Genomic DNA, 24,100 nt, shown 5'->3' with positions numbered 1-24,100 from the left:
GACTGGAGCTCCGACTAACGGTTGGGGTACGGGACATGAGATCGATCCGACCTCCACCAGATTTGTCACGGTGTTGGTGACAAGAGAGGACCTGTTAGAAGGCAGGGCTCGGCAGCACGTCCTTCAGTTGGCGAGACGGCAAACTTCAACGTCTTTCAAAACGAGAGCACCACGAGCGTCGTCTTCTTTCCGAGCGCCACGAACGCCACCTGGCAATATCTTGATCCTCTTTCGTGCTCCCTTTTAAATGCTCCTCCTCGATGCTCCTTTTGGGATGCTCCATTTTGCATCCTCCATTGTGATTATTCCTCCTGTAACAATGTAAATAAACCCTCTCGTAACTTTCCTGCCATCATCCAACAACTTTTGCTGCGGCAGGTTTTCAGAAGGATGTTACGAATGTACCCCGGTGATATGGGAACAAAAGCTATGTCACTTTATGCACGGCCAGCATGCATGCTTGTGTCATTCTGTTATCCGCTTGCAGAGTTGCGTTGCGATTTCAGCTCCTGCCTGTTAGTAGCCACCACTTGCTGTGGAAAGTTGTTGCAGCTGTGCCGGTCTGCACTGTGCTGCTTGCTCGGGAAAGAGAAACTGCAGCTGGTGGTGGCATGCCAACAGCAGCTGACGTCAGTTGGGCTCAGCACTGCCTCCGGGTTCGGCAGCCCTTTGCCTGTAGTTCTGCATATGGCTCTCATACCTAAAGGGGAAGTGAGGTGGGAAAGTTACAAGCATTCACTAAGCTAATGAGGAAGGTGCTACAACTGCTGCAGCTCTCGGACGCGGAGTACGGACAAAAACCCAGGTGGTACCTTGTTTCAAGAGATGCCGCTGTTCCACGAGAGGAGTGTTGAGGAGGATCGGGTAATGGGAGTCGGTGCCGCCACGTTGCCCTTAGCTGGATGTCGGCTTTCAAGCGTCCTCGTACCGATGGCGAAGTTTGGGAGGTAGCAACAGCCGCTGGCTTTAGTCCTCGTTCCAGAGGCATTGACACAGGGCCCGCGTTTCATGTGCAGTCTTTTTCTTTGAGATAACTCCATGGTTATCTTTGTGCTTCCTTTATTGTCTCCTGTATTGCCTTCTATATTGAGTGGACACGCTCAAGTTGTACAATATCTTTTTTGTTATCTGGGTCCCATGTTTTGCAGCGCTCACAGCGTTACTTCCGCCTAGTTTTTGGTTTCGTCGTCGTCTTCTCTATCTCTTCCGAAAATACCACTGCACTCTTTTTCTCTGAAGTGCCATGTACCAATTAACGTGCCTTTCTTTAGGTCTTGTGTTTTACTGCTGTCCTAAGCGCACGAAACCACCACCACACGAATACCTCACCACTTCATACACCAGTTTTCACCACCGCAACTCTTCCACTGACCACCGCATTAAGGCATTGTGTAAGAACAGATGTCACTTCCTTACTTTTATGCACCGGCCACCCATCACAACTCCAGCAACAGCATACAAAATGTTAATGCATGCATAAAGCCCAAAGTAACGAGAGAATTTTTACCTATACGTTGCTTTAACATTTTGCAGCCAGTCGTACTCACCTCTCAGCTGTTAGGTTTTCCGCATCTCCGACATTCTTCTCATAAAATCTGCACCAGCATTTTCTCTTCCTTTAAAGGCCTCGATGCTCTCCGCAGGGGGGGCGTCTGCAGCTTGCAGGCGTTGGTGGGTGGCGACACCACGGGTTCCCGAGCATCCGCAGGGGAATGATGGTGAACAGTGCATCACCGAGGACCCGAGCACCCGTGCCTCGCCGTGCGTGGCATCGCCATGTCCGGGGAAAAGGGGATCCTGGTGGTTGAGCCAATGCCGAGCGTTTGGACCCTTAAGGCCCCTCGGCGGAGGCAACACACCACTTTGGCCCCAGCTTCCTGTAGACGGCACCTCCTGCCTCACCCGACCGGGGGAAATCCGCAGTCGCCTTTTCCTATCCTCCCCTCTATCTTTCACTTTCCTACCCCTTTCTCACAACTCTCCTGTCTCCTACTCACTTCTAGTTTCTTCATTTTTTTCCTGGCGGCGAGGGTTAACCGTGTGTGGCCAACCACCCTGAGTTGTGTCATATTGGGTTATAGTTGGGGTGTACAGCTGGCATGGATAGGACTTGTGTGCAAGTTCCTGTCCCGTCCCCAAGTTGGGCTCCATGGTGGGTGGCTGGCATCATATCTGCCCACCGATCCCTCAATACAGTCCGGGGTGTTGACATTTGCACATAGTACTCTCCCAGACAAAATTTAAGTGGGTTATCTAAAAATAAATCTGAGACCCTACATTCCTAACCCTCAGCGATCCTTTAACTGTCAAAGGTGCGGCCACGGCTCAGTGAGTTGCTGCGGTCGTAAAACTTCGCAAAATGTGCTTCAAAAGATCACTCTTCTGATGACTGCGACGGCGCCCCACGCTGCGCAAACCGTGAGGGAGACCATGCATACTCCAGGGCGTGTCCGTCCTGGAAGAAAGAAAAGGCAATAATCGCACTCAAAACTGCTGAAAACATTTCGTTCAGAGAAGCAAGAAGGCGATGCACACAAACAAGCACGTTCTCCTTCACAGCAAAAACAAACTGCTGATGTGGTGCGTGGGTGCGGCACACTACAACAGGCTTCGGCACCTGCCTAGGCCACTCCCAGTGAGCCGGTGGTGGGGCCATCCGCACCCCCAGGTGGAGTAGGTAACACTGTCCCGCCAACCCAAAATGAGGCCTCGCAGACCCCCGTGTCCGCAGCCCCCAAGACCTCTTCCCACAGGTCGAGGTCCAACTCTTAACGTCCACGTGCCCTCCTCACGGTCGTCCAGCGCCTCTGCAGAGGCGATGGACACGACCCAGGGCAGCCCCGTGCTATCCACGTCGGGTGGTCGGCTTCGCTCTCTGGATCGGTCAAAAAAGACAGGCCCCGTATCAAGGGGTCATAAATAACTTAATCTAGTTTTAACTACATAGGAAAACAAAGCTAAGATGGCTTTCATAATGCAATGGAACTGTAGAGGACTTACGAATAACTACAGTGACATAAAAAATATTCGAGGATCACACGCTCCTGTTGCATTATATCTACAAGAGACAAATTTAGGGCCTCAAAACAATAATTTTCTTAAAAATTGTGCTGTTTTCCGCCGCGACCGAGAACAGGTGAGCAGGCTGTCAGGAGGTGTGGCAATTATAGTGAAAAACGGTGTCCCGGCTAGTGAGCCTAAACTAAAAACAAGACGAGGCTGTAGTAGCCACTCTGCTTGCATATAAGACTATTACAGTGTTCTCTGTATATATTGAGCCACAGCTGAAAATAAGACTCCTTCACTTAGAGGGTCTTTTAAAGCAGCTACCAGAGCCATACCTGTTAGTTTGCGACTTTAATGCACATTCTTGTTTTTGGGGAAGCGAGAAAACGGACGCTAGACGGCAGCTCATCGAGGATTTTATTATATCCACTAATGTCTGTTTGCTGAACTCGGGTAAACCCACATACTGTTCCCCATCCTCAGGAAGAATGAGTGTTTTAGATTTGTCTTTTAGTTCACCGTCTGTTTTTAGCGATTTTAACTGGTGTGTTTTAGACAATCCATATGGAAGCTATCATCTCCCTGTTTTAATAGGTCTGTCATCCTCGCCAAAAATTATTCCAACAAAACGGCAGCGTTCGAAACTACATTTAGTTGATTGGGCATTGTTTCAAAAAAAAGCAAGTTTACAGGATATAATTTTAAAAAAACCACAGCATAGATGAGATAAATGAAATGTTCACAACATGCATTCTTTCTGCTGCACATGCATCAATTCCTAAATCCACAGGAGTAGTGCGCCAGAACCACAAAATTTGGTACACACGAGAATGCTAGGAGGCAAAAAATCTGCAGAATAATGCTTGGGGAGTCTCACAGATACCCATCTCATAAGAACCTTATTTTTTTTCAAAAATGCGAGAGCACATGCGAGGCATATCCGGCGCAGGGCCGAGAAAACATCATGGCAAACTTATGTCTCTTCTATAAACAGCTCAACCGCATCAAAAAAAATGTGAGAGCACTTTGCTGTAGTTTCCGTTTCAGCACACTATATGCAGTCATTTCTTAAATACAGAAATATAACCAAAAAACAAAGGCTCCCAACAAGTGGAGGTACTAATGAAAAATATAATAATCTTATTACACTCCAAGAAATCAACACTGTACTGTCTGCCGGTAAGAAAACTGCTACAGGACCTGACCAAATACACTATGCTTGCCCATCTTTCCAAGCCTGCTGTAGAGGCACTTTTAAGATTCCTTAACACAGTATGGGTATCAGGGAAAATACCCGAAGCCTGGAAAAAAGCTATTATTGTATCGTTCCTTAAACCTGGAAAACCCCCAACCTCCCTAGTAGTTAGACCCATAGCCCTGACTAGTTGCCTCTCAAAATCCTTTGAAAGTGTCCTTAATATAAGATTAACGTTTTTTCTTGAATCCTGTGAACTTGATGCCCATCAGTGTGGTTTTAAGAAGGGATGCTGCACAACATCACCTAGTCCATCTTGAAAATACTGTTCGAGAAGCTTTCATGCATAAGCAACACTGTCTCGCTGTATTTTTAGAATGGGCATACGATACGGCCTGGTGGTTCGGAATTCTTCAAGACCTTGCCGAGCTTGGCATCCGAGGAAGAATGTTGAACTGCCTAAAGAAAAGGGCTGAGGTTTTTTATTTTGATTGGTTGGGGGCCTCCAGTACTTCCCCAGCCAAGGACGGTGCTGATGAGGGTATAACCTTTTATCTAACCGTTCATTTCATGTCCGCCTGGGTACAACCCTTTCAAGAAATTTCATTCAGGAAGACGGAGTACCTCAGGGGTGCATTTTAAGCACAACTCTCTTCATCAGCATGTGTAAGACAAATACAATTGGCAATAAATAAACTTATCAGCATGGGCGGATAAAAATGGTTTCCGGTTTTCCCCACAGAAATCAGTAGCAATTCTGTTCTCATTAAAACGAGGATTACAGGCATATCCGACCATACATCTGAATGACACCGAGTTGCCCGTGAAAAATGAGCACAAATTTTTAGGTGTAACATTTGACAAAAAACTCACTTTCCTGCCTCATATTAATGCATTAAAAAAGAAAACTTCCCGATCACTGAATATACTCAGTCCTTTCACATAAACACTGGGATTCTGACAGGGCAAACCTCCTAAAAATCTACCGCTCTGTGGTACGATCCTGCTTAGACTATGGCAGTATATGGTTCAGCAATGCCATCGTATTTGAAACGACTCGACCCTGTGCATAATTCAGGTTTACGCCTTTCAACTGGTGCTTACAGGACGTCATCTATAAGCAGTCTTTATGTTGAAACCAACGAGCCTGTGATCTCACTCTGACACTCCACTCTCCACTTGAACAAAAATACAGTAATTACGCAGCTTTCTATACAGACAGTTCAAAAACAGACGCTTATGTTGGAAGTGCCGCGGTGAAGTGTGCTTCAATCTTCACTGCGGAATGTTGCGCTATCTGTGTAGCCATAGAAAAAATAGTAAACTTGCTAAGTGTGCTCACAGCTGTTCATTCTAGAAATGCAATAACCCCACTGCTTGGCGACCTCATACACAACATACAACAGTACTAGCTCAAGGACAAAACATATTACAATGTAAGGCAAGGAAAATAAGGCCACACACGCATTACTCGCAACTTGCCGCTAACAAAAGACAAACCAGTTTATAGATGTGGAGATGAAGTTACAGTCACATTTTAATTTCATGTTCGAAACTGAAAAAGCTATAGAAAAAGTGCTTCTCTCCGTTTTATAACCAACGCATCCCTTTTCATCCATCACTAATGTGACCATATTCTATGGAACCCAAAGTAGGACGGGGGGGGGGGGGGGGTAGGTAGGCACGAAGAGACCATCCAATCATACATTCTTATTTCAAACACGCAAAAGCCATTTTCGTTTTTCTAAATCAACCTATGCGAAAAGTTTCTCCTTCTTTAATACTTCTGGCTAGAATGTATTTTCTTTAGCAAATGTTCCTTTTTGAAAAGATGCGCAAAGTATTGCTCGCACGTCATGCGTACATTTACCTTCAGCACAAGCATGGCTTTTAATGTCGCCACTTTAAGCTGTGCCTTCTCTGCGGTCCATATCTTGTTCATGAGAGAAAACACACTCTATACCGGTGCATTTGTACCTGGCAGGCACATGCAATATTCCAGCACGGTCATCAGGTTCTCACAAGGCACATCATTCTCCTCGAAGTGCCCGAGAATCTCCACCCAGCGTTCCCCAACAGATATTTTCTGTGCCTTCCATTCCTTAATTTTTTCAGCGGTCACATAATGTGAAACATCACTGATTTCATCAAACATGGCATTCTCATCAACAGTGTCATGATTGAACTCTGAAGTTACGAGTTCTACAGTTTTCTGCACGTCATCCCAGCATGGGGATGACCCAAGCGAGACCCATAGAAGGCTCTGACTTCATCAAACTGCTAGCACCATCGGTCGAGGTATGACGCGCAGGTTGCATAAAAATTCACCACAGTATTCACAACCTGTTCTTTTCGAACTTGTCCCTGTTCTTCGAGCTCTGTTGCCCTTGAGCGCACACTTGATGGCAGAAATGATTGCTCAAATCTTTCTCGCACTTTGGTCTGCAGCTGGCTTAAGGCGCTGTAGACTTGCACAGCTGTCTTCATGTCTCCTTCAATTTGGAGTACAGTAGCTTCAAACATAGCAGCTTGACAATGCGGAAAATAGAGTCAGAAAATATGCCTTTAAAAAATACGCCTTCAAATATATGCCTTTAAAGCTGCCTTTAAAGCTGGATAGAGCTTTAGGACCCTCTCAACAGCTGGCATCAATGCCAACCACCTGGTCTTGCTATAGCCCAGAAGCCGCTGGTACTCCACTGATGCAAAACGACAAAACTCTTTGAAAGACCACCTTGACCGTGTAAATGTAAAAGTACGAGTAGATTTTCACAATCACGGCTTCAATATCCAATGGCAGGCAATCGGCAGCAGTTTGAACGGTGCTGTGCACTATGTGCGCAACGCAGCCAATTCCAAGGATGTTGTGATCCATAGAATCTTGCAATCTCGAGAACACATTGTTCTTCCCATTCCGCGCAGCACCACCAAAGTTGCAATTTGCGTTGTCGGCACTGAAATCAACGAGCTTTGGTGTAAACTGGTTGGCTTCGAGTGCATCCATTATATATTGGCTCACCCTAGCTGAAGTCTCACCTAGCAAGGTGTTAATCTGAAGGAGCTTCGTTTGCACTCCTGCAGCAGCTGTGAAATAGCGCACCATTATCGGGAGCACCTTCAAATCTTTGTGATTGGAAGCATCACAGAACATTCAGATAAATTTAGCCTCCTGCAGGTCAGTCTTCAATTCTTCGTCTGCAGACGGAGCAAGCACGTTCAAAACAATCTCTTGTGCCTTTGTGCGAGCGCAGGAAAATTTTTCATTGAACAATTTCTGCAGAAGCTTTCAAGTGCAGTACATTGATCGGAAGCTATGGTTGTGAGCGATCGTGTGTATGGCGAATACACCCTCTGATGCAGCAAGTTGGAGCTCCTTTTACACGGCACGTTCCTGTCTGAAGAAACGGGTTACTGCACTGGAACTAGCAGCAGCCGACACACTCTGCTTGTGCTTGACAGAGCTGATGTGTTTTACTATATCCGAACGTCCACCGTGAGTGACTGAAAGTCTGCCCCACATGCATCCGCCTCTGGCTTAGTTTTCTTCACGAACGGGTACTATTTTCCCAGCTGTTCCGTGACTTTGCACTTGCGTTTCGGCATTGTCGCCGGCAAGATGACGAAACAAGTTGAAAACCCAAAAACAAATCTGACAAAGCCACTACGAGGCACCGTCAACAAATCGGGACATTTAACTTTGATTATGGCTTCGGCTCGCTGGACAACGCAGACCTCCGAGCCAGCACAGAGGCAAGCCTTCTCCGGCCTATCCAGTATCCAGCCAGCCATGCAAGCAGACGCGAGTACAGTGTTCTAGAAGGCTGTAACGCGAGTTTGTGGAGGCCACGTTCAGGTGAAACGTTTGTCAGGTGGTGCTACCGTACTGAGATGGATACAGCGGATAAAGCCACTAGTGATGGAGACAAGGTATCTTTCTAGGCCGTTCCGAAAACATGCGATTTGGAAAGCAGAAAAAGGAAAAAATAAACTTGCTCGCGTTGCTCGCACCGGCATGTTTCAAAGGAGATGATCCTGAGAGCTATTTATCAAACAAAGCTTCGTTCGGGAAAGCCAAAGCGGGACGAAACGCCGTCCCACAAGTACCTCGGTGGGACACCGGGACCATGACTGCAAAAGCGGGACTGTCCCGCCTAAATCGGAACGTCTGGTCACTTTATCCATCACTGCTTTTAGGTGAAAATGCAATTGTGGACATGTCCTGCGTTTTAGATTTTTAACAATCTGGTGTTCTTAAAAATATGTAAAACATGACCCAGTGCTTTGCCTGATGTACCTCAGCCACTTTTGCATTCTAGAGAAAAGGGCTGAGGTTTTTATTTTGATTGGTTGGGGACCTCCAGTTCTTGCCCAGCCAAGGACGGGGCTGGTGAGGGTACCCAGCCTCCTTTGAAACCTTTAATATCTTGTTTTGCTCTCAACACTGTGCAGAAGGGTATAACCTTTTAGCATTCTACACTGCGATATTTTTTATACCTTTTTAAAAATCTACAGAAAATTTCTTATACCTCGAGCTGCCCGTAATAAGATACCAACGAAAACACACATGATACATGGTGCGGACAATCACAGTAGCTTGCCTGCTCGTAATAAGGTTCCAATGAAATTACACATAATGCGGTCAGTGACCTGGCGCTCTACTGAGCGCCAAGTCGGTCGTGTGTTCTGGCCAGGCGCCCTTGCTGTTCTATTAGGGCAGAGATCGCATTGTGCCTTTGTTGCACACTGCCTAAGTGATCTTGCCGGCAAGATGGAAGCGCACAGAGCCGCCTGATTGGGCCACCTTGCTTGCAGCTTGTGTTGGTGGCGGTGCAGCTCGTGCACTTGGCCAGTCCTCGTTCTCTGCATGTGTAATTTCATTGTTTTTCTGTGGTGAAATCACGATACCTATGCTTTGGAACATGCGTCACATTTCTGTTGTACACCGGGATTTGTGACACGGGTCTTAGTGTGCACGGGCTGAGGTGCCCGGTCTGGTGTGAATATGAGCCCGGGTATCCTGGTGTGACGTGAACGCCAGGATCCGGTGTGGTTTTTCCACTGCTCGACTGGTGTATTGTGCCATCCAGACTGCAGACCAGCTGCTTTGGAATGGCCTGTCAGGTTAACTGCCTATCACATACACCTGAACAACTGGCCTGAAGCGAGTTCATAAGGTGTACGTATACTAGCACTTTAACTTGTTAAATGCATGCAATTAGTATTGAATATGAAGGAACACCACATGGCAGGTATGCAATTTGAAGCAACATGAATGGAGCACTATTCATATATAATGATTTTACATGAAAAAAAAATAGTAGAATATAGTTCAAAACATTTATTCACAAGTTTTTTGTGACAACCACAGGCAAATGTTTTTTTCGTCCTCAATTTGTTCTTCTGTATGCCCACGTTTTTGTCCATAGTGTCTGAAAACACTACTACACAAAGTAGTAGTTTTGCAGGCGAGACTTTACATTACTCAGACAAAACATACTCGGCGATTGCTGAGAATTATGCCAGCAGTCAACTTAGTTTGTGTCAGATACCACAGATTCTCAGCAATCGCTGAGTATGATGTTTTGTCTGAGTAATAGTCTTGCCTGCAAAACTAGCAACTCACCCTTTTGTCATTTTGACACAAATTTGTATTATGCCAGCAGTCAGCTTGGTTTGTGTCAGATACCAAATTGTTCAAAGGAAGGCAAACAAAGTTATGGCAGCCATAAGGCTACAAAGGAAAGCTACACAGCTTCCACAGAAACTTCGCGGTTAAAGAAAAATTTCCCTTGTCCGGGGTTCGAAACCGGGACCACTGCTTCATCGGAGCAGTCATTCTACCAGCTGAGCTAACTGGGACAGCAAGAATTTATTTGGTACGGCGAGAGTGAATTGAACAATAATTCTAAGTGGGAACATCACGAAAAAATATGCAGCTAACCGATCAGGGCCAGTTTTCAGAGAATGTGTTATCTAAATTCGATTTGCTGGCTCTATCGACTATCATAAGGTCGTCAGATCACTTCCTGATGCACCGAAGATTCTTTGAAGCAAACGATGCTAAACTCCATCGACATAAACGCGGGATGCAACTTGTTGACCTCGTAGACGTCTTGTGGGACTGCATCAAAAATCCAAAGGAAGCAAGATCAAGAACAGTCCAGCCGCGAAGAGCAACGACCAAGACCAACAGCTATGGGCAGTCCAGCAGGTCCTTGGGGCGCTCGAAAGGCAGGGACCCAGCGAGCCGGCAATGGCGAGTGGAGACCCGCGCCGAGTAACGGCAACCTCGTAGACGTAGGCCCTCGTCGGGGCGCGCGAGCACCCAACTAATATTGGGCGTTCATCCCCATCCTCGTGTAAAAGGAAGCGCTACCGGAAGGGAAACCAGAAGGGAAAGGGAAAACTGCAGGCACAAATAAAGTTTGCTCCAATCCAATTGATGCATGCTTTCGTTGATCACTGCTGAAGATTAAGGGGTTTTCAAGGTGGATGAGTGTTGGCAGCATCCTCTTTGAAACAGGGTGGCAGCAAGTGCCATTGTGCTTGGAATTTATTTCTCTTTAATTTCTCTAATCAATCAAATCTATATATTCTCCCTACTGCATGATGATGATTATATGGACGTTAGTGAGCACCTGAGCACAGAGCTCTGCTTAAAGCATCATGCATGTGGCAGTGGCAAAACAAAATACAGTACATTTCGACGTCAACTTTCCATCATTTTGGCACAAATTTTCTGTTTTACTGTTTGAGTGCTGCGCTATGACACTTTTATTGCTCGAGGATTATGCATGTGCTATGGGACATCGTAGCGCATGCAAGTTGCAGTTTCTTTGGCTCTACAGACTTGACAAAGCAGGGAAGAGCATCTAAAACTCGGCACTCTGCCCACATGCTGGGATGTTATCAGTGCACAGCCAAGGTCAGAGCTGGAGACTGCGACAATGTGAATCACCGGAGTTTTGTACAGTAAAAGCTCGTTAATTCGAACTGAGCCCGGGTCCCGGCATAGCCCTGTGCATTTCAGCGACAGTTCGAACAAGTCGACATCTGCTATGGTTGAATTCAAACTAGGAGCCCCTGGCTAACACCGCTCCTCATAGATTGAAGTTGACCCATAGCGTTTAGCGTTAAACAAGCGCTGCAAGTGTACTAGAGCTGCAAAACAACGGAAAAAAAAAAAGCCAAGCGTACGCGGCTGGCGGAGCCCGCGCTTCGGTGCATGCCGAAGCAGATTTTCGTTGCCAGAGCAGTCGCCCGCGCCACTGATGCTTTGGCGCAAGCCGTTCCAGGTTTTCGTTGTGCCGCGGCCGCTGGGTCGCGATCACGTGATGTACACAACGCAGTATGGTGGTTTTTTTTGTTGCTGCGAATTACGTGAACAGCAATGTGGCATACAGGTGAGGCATAGTTGGAGCCCTCTGGTGACGCTGATATAACAGGCAACATGCTGCCAGCAGACACCACGGGGCTCACGAGCGGTGAGCACAGCTGACAGTGATGAGTCCGACTGCGGCAATGAGCCTATGCCACCGCCAAGCAGCGGTGACGTCGACTTCGCGGGACCTGCCGCACGACCATAGCGTGCCTTTGTCGCCTGATCGTTTTGGAATTTCAGCTACACCACCGTCGATCTCGCAGGACCTGCAGCACGATAACAAGAGAAGCGTGTCTTCGTGATCCGAGTGTACCAGTGATGACTCAGTGAGTGGAGGTCATTTTTGCAAACCTCCGACGAGCCGCCTGAGTTTACCAATGATGATGACTCTCTTAGTGTGTGGTGTTCAACTTTCCAAACACCCGACGAAGCAGGCACGTCGCCGATGCCGTCTCCAACACCATAGCACCAAAGAGACTCACTAAATGATCACTCAGTGGACCCGAATGTCGGGCCGAGTCAACTTTTTGATGCCGAGGACTTGAGCGTCCCGTTCTTGGGGTAAAAAAAGCATTTCCTGAAAGTAAATATCTGTTCAAAAATTCTGTTGCATAGAAATGACCGACATTCTATTCCATTTTTACTGCACCTATTGCATGTCGCTACTGGTCGAGTCAAACTGTAGTGCGGAAGAATGCAGACTGCTCGATCTTCAGTGCACCATGTGTCAGAAATTGTATATCAGGCATGACGCCATGCGTTATGGGAGTTTTTTTGCGAGCCTGCCTTTGTAAATGCAGCAGCTTCTGTATTATCAAGCATGACAACAAGTCATGCTGGCATGAGCAAGTATACGACCTAACATTGACTTTGAACTCTGACGGAAGTCCAGTGTGAACTGCCGCCATTGCTTCGTTGGAGCAATGTAATGATGCCATTACTTTCGTATGGCAAGGAGCACCCTAACATGACGTTGCTGATAAAGGCATACGTCTCCCATTTGGAGAAGCTCGATAACCAGGAGATCACATGGATCTATGATGACAGGCCAGTGCACTCAAAGGTATATAACCGTAATTATCAATTATGGGCACCCCTTTTTGGAGTCCCATATGATCGTTGCTTTGTGGTCTCCGAAGCTTTTGTGAAGGGTGGCTACTGACACCAACAGCAGCATTGTCTGTGGTACTGGAATTGCATGTTTGTTTTGTGGTTAATTATTATCAGCTGAGTACCACACAAGCAGGCCTTGGTGCAACCATGCTTGAGGATTACTGTGTGAGAAATGCTTTGTTAGCCTATTAAAGCAATCATGGTCTTTATTATTGCAGGTGTTCTGCATATGTTGCTGTGCTGATGCCCCAGCACGAGCAGCCATGCAGCATGTTATCGAGTTCAGCGGATACTATGGCTGCAGCTGGTGCTGCCACCCTGGGACCAGTGGAGGTGCAGTTTGTCACTGCTATACTGAACATCTTTTCCTTGTTTTAGTAGTAAAATAATCACCGGTGTATTACTCTCTGCAGTTATTTATGCTTTTCTGATCGCGTGAAATGGAAAATTTAAAGGGATCAGTTTTTAAGGTATCGGAGAAAGTTTTATCTGGGGAAAGTTCACAGGTTAGCATAACTAGTGTGGGTCTTGCCTGAGTTTAACATCAGTGAGCCAGAATTACAAGAACTTAGTACCAGCATTGCTTCACTCAGCCGTTCCTTCAGCATAGCTTTATATTTATACATTTAAGGGAAGTGACAAAAAAATCAATTTAACCTGGGTGCAACTAGGTACCGTGGCCATGGTCCTGTTATGTTATTACTAGTTGTTTATTGTGAGCAGTTCATGCTTGAAACAACACTAAAACAAGCACGTGGCACCTGTATTGAAATATGCATTTCAGTGAATAAGAGTTTTTTCAATCATACGTAAAATTTTGTTGGAATTATGGGTAAAATTTTGTGGGTTTTAGCCACAACTGGACATGGTGTCCCGATTACAGGCATAGGTGGTTCTGGGCGTTGCACGCCACATGACGGAGATTTGGCTTTCCCAAATGGAAGCTGATTTTTATTGTGGCAGGCCATCTTTGCTGGCACTCATTGACGGTCGCCAGCCAAGGTCACTGTCCTTAAGGAAATTTTGGAAAGCTTCAAAGTGGCAGAACTGGCTGCTGGATTACAGCATGCCATGTCTAACTGATGTTTGAACCGTACCATTTTGGAGCATTGGAGGTCTCCTTGTTTCTGTCGTGTACATTCTCCTCAAAGATTCTGTCTGATGCTGATGTTAATAATAGCGCGAGACTGTTGACACAATTTGTTGTGGGGGTACAGTTTCTGTATTGGGATTGTAATATGACGTACAATGTGCACCAGATTTTGCACTTGCGGAAATTATTCTTTTTGGTCCGCTCTTGGCACATTCTTGTTTTACATTCGAAACAAACTCGGGGCAACTGCTTAAGCCGGTCACGTCAGCGAATGGAGTTGCCCTGCAGATTGTCACAAGGTTTCTTCAAAGCAGCTTTTTTGCTTTAACGGCATTGGCTAGTGATGAAGCACCGGAGATGCTCTCTGAAAAAATAAATGAATTTAGTGCTTCCACACTTGTATTACTGGGAAAGCCTGAAAGGCTCGAACGGCAGTTTTGTGCAGAGCATGCACTTTTGTATACCAGGCATAAAAGAATTTATAGTTCTGCACTGGCATTGCAAGATGGAACGTATGTGAAAGTGCAAAGAATAATTCATTTTAAAGATACATCTGGTGAAGACAGCTTCTATGTGCTGTCACATATTTATGACACTCAATGTACAGCTCCAGGCTGCAAGGAAGCTAGGACAACAAAGGCTTGTAAAAATTAACAAATATACACATCCTTGCATTTATTTTCGAATTGAGAAGAGGGAGTATTTTTGTGATTTAGTAAATATTTTCGTTTGGTCATCAAGTGTTTGATGTAGCCAGTGGGAAGATTGCTTTTTTATTGTCTTTTGCTTTTTTTTAGTGGTAGCCCAAACCAACATCGGTTATGAGGTGCACCAAAGTAGTGGAGGACTCTGGATTAATTCCGACAACCTGGGATTTTTTAGCATGTACTGACATCGCATAGCACACTGGCTTCTCGCATTTCGTCTTCGTCAAACGCGACTGTCACAGCCAGGATCGAACTCACGTCCTCAGCTCAGCAGCCAAGTGCTCCAAACATTGTGCCACCACGGGAGGGTCTTTTGCTATATTTGTGATGATGACGATTTTTTATGGCACAAAGGCATCTATGGCCAAAGAGCACCATGACACGAGGTTTTTTTATTAAGGTGGGGTCAAAGACCCACTTCCCAAGCATTTCACCCTAAGGGAGCCGAGCACTAGGCCAGGGTACTCGTATCCAAGTTAGCAAATAACTTTTAATCTAGCACTGGACAGTTCTAGATCACTTCGACTACATTTCTTTATTTAGGCTTACTGAAACCATGGTGCATCGGTCTACATCTCGTTGCTGCCGAAATGCTAATGTAGTTGCTTGCAGCCTAACACTTAAACTAATAGCAGAGCACACCAACCACTGAGCCAGCACCTACCAGAGTGGTTTTGCATTCAAGCTACTGAGCCCAACGTTGTTGGAATGAATCCTGACCACTACAGCTGCCCCACTATGTTCACTACATTGTCCTCATACCCCACATGCAACTTCAGGGCATTAAACGTCCCACATGCTCTACCATACTGAGTTTGTGCAGCATGCATGCAGTAATGTTCAGTATATATGACGACTGAAGTTCTTTTCCTTAATGTGTTATCGCTTTGTTACTGCCCATTTCATCATGAGAGGTTATTGTTCTTTGAGACAGTGAGAAAAAAGCTTGCCATATTAGCGAGCTAATTCTAATACCCATTGTATGATAACCTGGGTCAAGCTCACAAAGTTTTTGATCATATCAAAGCTTGCAGGTCTGGTTCCAATGAATTTGTAGTGCTGATGTTTGCTTATGTGTTTAAATCTGGAATTCTATATTGCCATGTAGTGACATTATGTATAAAAGCCTGAACAGTGGTGCTGTATCACTTATTGAGTCGTAAATGCGCAAATGAAGTTCTCGCGTTCATATACCCACTATGCTTAACTCCCTCTCTAACTCACTGAAAGAAGTGCAGTTGAATGAAAGTTTTCTGGCTGGATAAGTGAGAATTCTATCTTTATTAACATTCCTTGCTTCATCTAGAAAAAGAGTTAAGCTGTGTAGGTTACTGCCTTCTTGTATCTGGAATTTATTGTTTTCCAGCTGGAAAAATGTCATTTCCAACTGGACGTTTTCTAGCTCGAAATTCTTGTTTTCCAGCTGGAAAGGGCTATTTCCAGCTACAAAAGGACATTTATTTTCATCTGGGGTCATACCAGTGACCTGTTTGGGGACCCACATAAAAGACGGATGGCGTTAGTCGTACAGTGAACACCACTCTACGACTACCACATATCTACCACATACGCCTATCTCCGGACATATTGGGTGCGCTGTGTCCGCCACATGTAGGTACCACTTTGGTACCTCAATATCTGGATTCAGCATTGGAGTGGACCGCGGAAGAGCACCGACGCGTCCAGCAAGTGCCAAACACAGCTTGGTGCATGCAAGAAAAACCCATGCTACTGCCAGCACAAGACGGGTATCAGTGCTCGACAAATGCATTAGTAGCACGCTCTTTTTTGAAGCACGATCACAAGACTCGCGCACACAGGTGTACCGGCACCACAACAACTCGTCCGACATGGCACAGTGCGCGGACAGCTTTGAGCGGCTGAGCAACCAACAGCAGTGACATGATGTGATGCATGCCTTCCTTTCCAGGTATTACAGGGAAGTACTCCCAAGAGCACCACTTCTGCTAGTGCGTGCCATCGTACAGCAGTGTGTGTGTGCGGGTGAAACGTGAGTCTCACTGTGTTTCTCCTTTCTTTTTACCGCTTTACTTCTTTTTCGGCCAGAGCACAAAAATGGTAGTCACTCGTACAAAGGGGGCGTCCATCAGATCAGCATCATCGTGGCGTGATACGGTGGCGTCACGCATGCCTACAATCTACTTCCGGATAACCGTAGAGCCACCGACTGCCACGGGATAGATGAACATTTGCAAACATACTCGTAAAACGTCCAGAATTTTCCAAACCCCGACTATTTCTTTCGCACCCAGGTAGACGAAGGGAAAGACGATAAATGTAAGACCTGCCGAAAGAGGCCGACCCCCGATCACAAAATTTGGGAACGCTGCGGATCATCGGGCGCTTGGGACAATATTAAAAGTAGAGAAGCCTGGGAGGCCCTGCTGCGAAGCGCGGTCCCCGCTGGTCAGCTGTCCGCCTGGTGGCTGAACTTTAGTCGCGGAGGTCTTGAACCCCATCCCATCATCATCGTGGCGTGATACGGTGGTGTCACGCCACTATAGGCATGGCGTACGCCATGCCTGTAGTCTGTACCTGTTGGACATCACCGTTAGGCTTATACCATCAGAGCTTATAACCCATAACTCTGACTAGCTGTCTTATCAATGAAAACATCTACATTTTGCGGACACGCCAGGGTCGAGGAGTAGGGGACCTCCTGCATTGGTGGTAATAGTTTTAATCATTATCTTCACCTATCAGTAGCTGTGCAGGCGCTCGAGGCACGGTAGTAGCCACAGCAGTGATAAAATCGCAAACGATGACGTGGCACATTGATAGTGGATGGGAGGAGGAACGCACTCTGGATGCAAAGCCCGTGCTCATGCACAGCGCCTCCTCGATTTAAGTGCCAACCAGACGAATAACATTACTACTATACATGCACTAGCTGATGAAGTTTCGTGCGACACATTTTCCTTCCACTTTTTGCGGACCCGTCAGCGTACATGTCAGCTGTCAGCATAGCCTATTAATGCTTTCGCATTAAAAAATTAGCTGTGGCTTAACTACTAGTGACCTTGTTTAGAGCGAAAGTTGTGGTTTTAATAGCGTCTGCAGCTTGCAGGCATTACTGAGTGGCGACACCACAGGTTCCCGAGCATCCGCAGGGACCCGCAGGAGGATGACGGTGAAAACTGCATCACCACGGACCCGAGCACCCGCGCCTAGCCTTGCATGGCATCGCCGTGTCCGAGGAAAAGGGGATCCTGGTGGTTGAGCCGATGGCGTTTGGACCTTTAAAGGGACTATGCAATAAATTAGTTGAGACTGCGTAAAGCAGATGAGAGATAGGCATTTCATCACTCGTCACCCCAGTGCAAGAATTTTTGAGCTAGCATCAATAACAGCGAACATATAAACGATTAAAAATTACGCTCCTCCTCCCCCTCAACTCGTGCACGAGGAGCACCAGAAAAAATAAAGAAACCAGCTCTGGGACGGCCTCGCCCGTGAATACGTCATCCGCTGACGCTTATTTTGCAACTTCCGGTTATTGCTCCTAGCCCCCCCAGCAGCAGCGTCGGCGGCGTGGCGGCATCTCCGATCTCTTCGCCTTCCTGGATTGCGGTGCGCGTCGGGTTTCTTCGCTTGTCATCTGTGGTAATTAGCAGTACTAAACCCGGACCTCAAGGTGCGACTGCTCGCTTTTACGCCCGCGATGGGCACCGAGCCCTATGCGTGCGCACGAAGAGCCGTGCGAGTGGCTCCGGAACTCCTGGCAGAAGGAGGAGGGAGAGGAAAATTGAAACCATATGCGCGAAGGCAATGCCCTGGCTCGCGCTTGCACGAGAAGGTCGCGCGGCGGCACGAGCAAACGATTTTCACGGCTACCGGAAGTGTGCCCGTGACGTCGTGGCTGCCGTTCCAGCGAATGAGAGCGTGTGGTGGCCTGGCGACGTCATGGGTAATGTGACGTCTTTGTTCCACGATTTTAGCTCCAAAATCGGTCACTACAAGCACACCAATCGGCCCGCGAGTTTTAAAAAACACGGTTTTTAAAAGTTCATAAAAAATTGCCGGCTCAGTTCTGAAGACTCATACTTTGTGTGAATGCTTCTTAGCATCATTTCTAAGCATTGAAAACATTTGCAAGTGACTTTTTATTCGTTGCATAGTCCCTTTAAGGCGCCTCCTCGGAGGCAACGCACCACTTTGGCACCAGCTACCTGTAGGCAGCACCTCCGACCTGACCGGACCGGGGGAAATCGGCAGTCGCCTTTTCCGGTCCACTCCCTTATCTCTTAGCAAAGTGGAGGACAGGATAGAGGGGAGATCTTCTTTCCCAGAACTCTCCTGTCTTCTCTCTCAATTGCTTTTTCTTTCTTCCGGGCGGCGAGGGTTAACCTTGTGTGAACAACTACCCTTAGTTGTGTCATATTTGGTTTTAGTTGAGGTGTACAGCAGGCGTGGGCAAGATTTGCTGGCAAGTTCTTGTTCCGTCCCCATATTGGGCTCCATGGTGGGTGGCTCCCCCTCCCTCACAAAATGATCGCGCTCTAAAGAGTGCAGACCGAAGACTTAACTGCCCAGTGTTTCCAAAAAACAAAAGAACATTTCCCTAGGTATCATCTTGTACATATTGAAGATGCAGAGCAACCAGCCAGAAAAAAGTCTCCATTGTTTCCAAATCTCTCACTGACGCCCTGGGCCTTGGCTACAAGGTGACGAAGTTAGCCAGTGGCGACTTCCTCCTCCAAATCCGAGACAAAGCACAATACTCAAAACTCCCAACCTTAGTGTCCTTCGGAGACGTCCATGTAACCGTAATTGCCCACAGATCACTGAACACAGCCAAAGGAGTAATATCTGAGCATGATTTCCTGAACATTTCTGAAGAGATGTTGGAGGGTCTGAAAGACCAGAACGCCACTGAAGTCCATCTTATCAAAATCCGAAAAGATGAGAAAATACCAACAAAACATATAGTCCTGACCTTTGCCTCCAGCCAACTTCCTGAAACCATAGAAGTAGGATATCTTAAAATAGATACAAGACCATACATCCCAAACCCCGGACGATGCTTCAAATGTCAAATATTTGGCCATGGCTCACAGATATGTCGTGGCCGCCAAACATGTGCCAAATGTTCGTCAAACAATCGTGAGTCAGTGGACTGCAATACTTCACCACTGCGCAAACTGCGAAAGGGATCACCACGCGTACTCTACGTCGTGCCCGACCTGTAAGAGACAGAAGGAAATATTAACCATAAAGACAAATGAAAACAACTTATCAAGAAGCACGAAGACTCCCCTCAGCCTTCCAGGAAACAATCCCTCCATTGCTATTCACTGCAAGTATTGAAGTGGACACTCGGGACATAATAAAGTTTGCCTTTATCGATAGAATACCGCATTCTAATGGTAGAGACGCCAGTTTCAATGGGAACGAACCCATAATAAGCTTGAAAATCTTATCACATTAAATACAGGTGTCGCCATCACTGGTCGATTTCGCAAGTAAAATGCGTGCATCGACTAAGTTTTACCACGGATCCCAGAGACTATAATACGCCACCAGTAAATTCACCGCGGTGGTCATGGAGTCCTTTTCATGTAGACGTCACAAATTTGAATCGAGTGGCTGAGCGACTAAAAGAAGAAAGGAAAAAAGAGGTGCCGTATTGGATTCCGGAATAATTTCGACCTCCTGGGGACCCTCAACGGGGATCTTTAACATCGCACAGCACACGGCCGCCGTTGCGTTTTGCGGGCGCATTTTGCTTTTCGCCTCCATCGAAACACTGCCGTCGCGGTCGGGTTTGAGCCCGGTTACGCTGGCTCAATACACGAGCGCCTTAACCGCTGAGTCACCGCGGCGGTTGCAGTTTGCGAAGTAAATTTAGTTATGGCAATGGTTTGTGGAGGTATAACGTCCTAAGCGGCTCAGGCTATGAGGGACGCCGAAGTGAGGGGCTCCGGACATTTCGACCACCTGGGATTCTTCAGCGTGCACTGACGTCGCACAGTACACGGGCCTCTAGAATTTTTCCTCCATCGAAATTCGACCACCGCGGACAGAATCAAACCCGCGTCCTTTTCGGGTCACTAGCCGCGCGCCATAACCACTGAGCCACCGCGGCGGCTTTTTAAAGGAATCGCTTGGTTGGATTTTGATGAAAGGAAAGGACGCAGTAAGTTCCTAACATATCTCGAGACATCTGAACCGCGCCGTAAGGGAAGATAAAAAGGTGGTAGTGAAAGAAGGCAGAAAACCGGTGCCGTAGTGGTCGACACCTGAACCGCGCCGTAAGGGAAGATAAAAACGTGGTAGTGAAAGAAGACAGAAAACCGGTGCCGTAGTGGTCGTTTTCGTGTTTCGAGAACCTGGGGATGTTTTAAAGTGCACTGACATCGCTCAGCATAAGCTTGTTCGGCGTGTATTTCATGTGGCCTTGAACCGAGGAGAACCACGTGACGTCGCCGAGCCACAGCTGTGCCTTAACCGATAAAGAGCAGGAGCTTCGATAGCAAAGCAAAGGTGCATAACAGGCCCCTTGGGACAGTGGGCAGCCGTCGCGCTTTAACCATGTGGCGGTTTAGTACAGATGCGCTCTGCATGCGTTGACATTGACAACGTTGTGGCAGAGAGAGAGATAAAACATTTATTATTTCATTGAAGTGTTCTACGAGTCAGGTAGGCGGACTCCTCAGTTCAGGACTCTGGTGGCTTGGGCGGATTCCTGGACTAGTCTGATGATGCGACACTGGTCCTCCAGACCACTGCTGGTCAGGGCTGCCTCCCACTGCTCGTATGATGTCTGTAATGTTTTTAGATGAGGTGGCTTTTGGGGACAATTTCAGAAAATGTGAAACAGCGTAGGCTTATCGCCGCACCATGGACAGAAGGGGCGGTATTTGGAAGGGTGAATGAAGCTGTACAAGTACAGGTTAGGGAAGGTATTAGTTTGTATTCGCCTCCAAAATGTGGCTTCTTCTGTGGTGAGTTGAATATGGGGAGGGGGATATATTCTACGATCTAATCTAAGCATCTCCAGCCGTTCCCCATAGTTTGATGGTAGAGGGGTGAAGTACGGGCAAGGATCCGCTCGGGTTTGTTAGCTCACGAGCTAGATCGTTTGCCGCCTCGTTGCCTTCAAGACCTGAATGGCCCGGGGTCCAAGTAATGTTATGGGGGCGTTGAAGTGTAGGTGAGAGGCCCGACGGTATGAGTAGAGCCGTTGTCATTTTTGGGACTCTCCCTGTAATGTAATATTGTGCAGGCTCGCTTCGAGTCAGTTATGTGAGCTGATTTGTCCGCTAGATCACAATGCCTTGTGGCAAGGGCGATGGCGGAGGCTTCCGCCGTGGCAGGATCCTCAGCTCGTAGTGAAACACTCGTCAGTAGTTGAAAATTGTGGTCAAGGGCGACTGCAACAAAGATGCTCGGTTCAGTGTACGCCGCCACGTCTACATAGACTGCTTTGTGATCTGACTCTAGACGCCGGCGGAGATGAGTGACCCTAGCCTCCCGTCTGCCTTTGTGGATTTCTGGATGCATATGTTTTGGGAGCAGAGCCACCGAGATCTGTCTTATGTTTGAAGGTAGGGAAGTGTGTCGCCAGAGCTCTTGTAGATCTCGTGGTGTACCAATGCGCTGAAGAATGGCTCTTCCAGTGGTGGTCTGTTGGAGTCGGGCTCTCTGCGATGCTAAGACCACATCTCTGATCTCCTCAATGGTGTTGTGGACTCCCAGCTTGATTAGACGTTCGGTCGAGGTGCTTGGAGGAAGGCCGAGAGCTGTTTTGTACACGCTGCGAATGACAGTGTCGGCCTGCTTAAGTTCTCCCTTTGTGAGATGACGATACGGACGGCCGTATGCTATTCTGCAGATAACCAAGGACTGTACAAGACGAAGAGTGTCTTCCTCGCGCATGCCTTTCTTGACCGTGCACCCTGATTACTTCTGACTTCTCCGGTGCACAGCAAAGGCCACTACTAGCGGCAAATGTTTCGACAATCGATGCCGCTTCCTGTAGGGCTTGTTCCTTCTGTGCAAGGGATCCCCTAGTCGTCCAGATAGTTATATCGTCTGCATACAGTGTAAATCCTATATCCGACGACCTATAGTTTCACTGCCGCGTTTCTGCCACAATGACTTCTTGCTTAAGGAGTCGTTGTGGCAGAAACGCGGCAGTGAAACTATAGGTCTTCGGCCTTCGTTATGTTCATTGGCGTTGGCGTTGACAACGTTCCAGACTCCGATGATTTTGAGGTAAGGAAGGGCGCATAAACGGCTCCCTGGGTCAGTGGTCGTAATTTTTTTGATGCGAAAGCATTACTAGGCTATGTCGGCAGCTGACACGTCAGCTGACGTGTCCGCAAAAAGTGGACGCAAAATGTGGAAGGGAAATGTGTAGCACGAAACAATGTCATCAGCTAGTATATGCATAGTAGTAATGATTGAATGCGTATGACTGTTTGTATATAGATATAGTGCCAGATCATTTTCATGGTCATGTGAGTCATTGTAATTGAGTCATGAGTCCGTAGTCATTAGTCATGATCATGATCGATGTGGTCAGACCGGGGTCATTGTCTGAGGAAGAAATTGAGTCGTGGTCATCAGTCATGATCAGAAGTCATGGACAGAAAATTCAACACAAAAAGTTCTGAGTGATGGGTCACAAATTGGGTCGCAGAAAGTGCTGAGTCATCTGGTGTATAATAGTCACGATGGAATGTGTATGGCAACTTTTATATAAATACCAGTTATGTGCCGCGATGAAGAATGACGTCGTCACACCGATAATCAGCAAAACAATTAAAAAAGCAATTAGTGTAACTAATAAAAATTAGTAAATTTGAAAACCACGAAATTAAAAACGATGACATCATTACTAATTAATGATCTAAAGACGCGCGACGTGAAACCGCGTCTGCCAAACCGACGACATTGGTTTGAGCAACAGATATCGCAGGTATAGACGACATCCCAGCTGTCATCATTGGTAGACCACAATGTGGTGGCAGTATTCCCGCATAATTCACCGAAATTTTGAACAACCATTCTACAGCGTCTGGATGGCGTCTGGCTTGCCACAGGGGTTCGTACCAATGACATGCGTCTTGAATTGCACGCTTCGAGACTTTTTTTAATTGGTTTTTAGGGGAGAAGAAATGGCACAGTATCTGTCTCGCATCTCGGCTAACACCTGAGCCGTGCGGTAAGGGATAAAGGAGGGAGTGAAAGAGGAAAGTAAGAGAGAGGTGCTGTAGTGGAGGGCTCCGGAATAACTTCGACCACTGGGAATCTTTAATGTGCACAGACATCGCACAGCACACAGGCGCTTTTGCGTTTCGCCTCCATCGTAACGCTGCCGCCGCAGTCGGGTTCGAACTCTGGTACACCAGATCAGTGACCGAGCGCAACTACTGATCCACCGCGGCTGGTTAAAGCTGAGACTTGCGACAGGCTTTCGGACCGATGATATATGCACCTTCAGTTTCATGCTTTAAGACGCGGTTGAGGTCTCCACCGAGATGTTGAGATCTTAGAGCTACTGAGTCCTTTCCTCAAAAAACGTGCTTTCGCATTCCTGCACGTAAGCACATTTAAGTGCCCTCAAAATACAGTTTGCA

The 24,100-nt window shown here is 47.0% G+C and overlaps 1 protein-coding gene and 1 pseudogene across 6 annotated transcripts in view; one reads left to right on the top strand and one right to left on the bottom strand.

The window, feature by feature from the left end:
- Positions 1-24,100, top strand: part of LOC144093660 (uncharacterized) — an 87,268-nt gene that overhangs the window by 48,158 nt on the left and 15,010 nt on the right. Inside the window, exons 6-7 of one of the 6 annotated variants that reach the window (XM_077627249.1) lie at positions 12,914-13,028; positions 16,426-16,506. In XM_077627249.1, the coding sequence (XP_077483375.1) occupies positions 12,914-13,028; positions 16,426-16,503 (193 nt within the window). In that variant the 3' untranslated portion in view covers positions 16,504-16,506. The other 5 variants (XM_077627248.1, XM_077627253.1, XM_077627252.1 and 2 more) reach the window with 5 other exon arrangements.
- LOC144093659 (uncharacterized) lies at positions 168-10,315 on the bottom strand (annotated as a pseudogene).

Source organism: Amblyomma americanum, chromosome 6 (genome assembly GCF_052857255.1).
Source record: "Amblyomma americanum isolate KBUSLIRL-KWMA chromosome 6, ASM5285725v1, whole genome shotgun sequence".
Taxonomy (NCBI): domain Eukaryota; kingdom Metazoa; phylum Arthropoda; class Arachnida; order Ixodida; family Ixodidae; genus Amblyomma; species Amblyomma americanum.
This window is presented reverse-complemented; position numbering and strand designations above follow the sequence as displayed.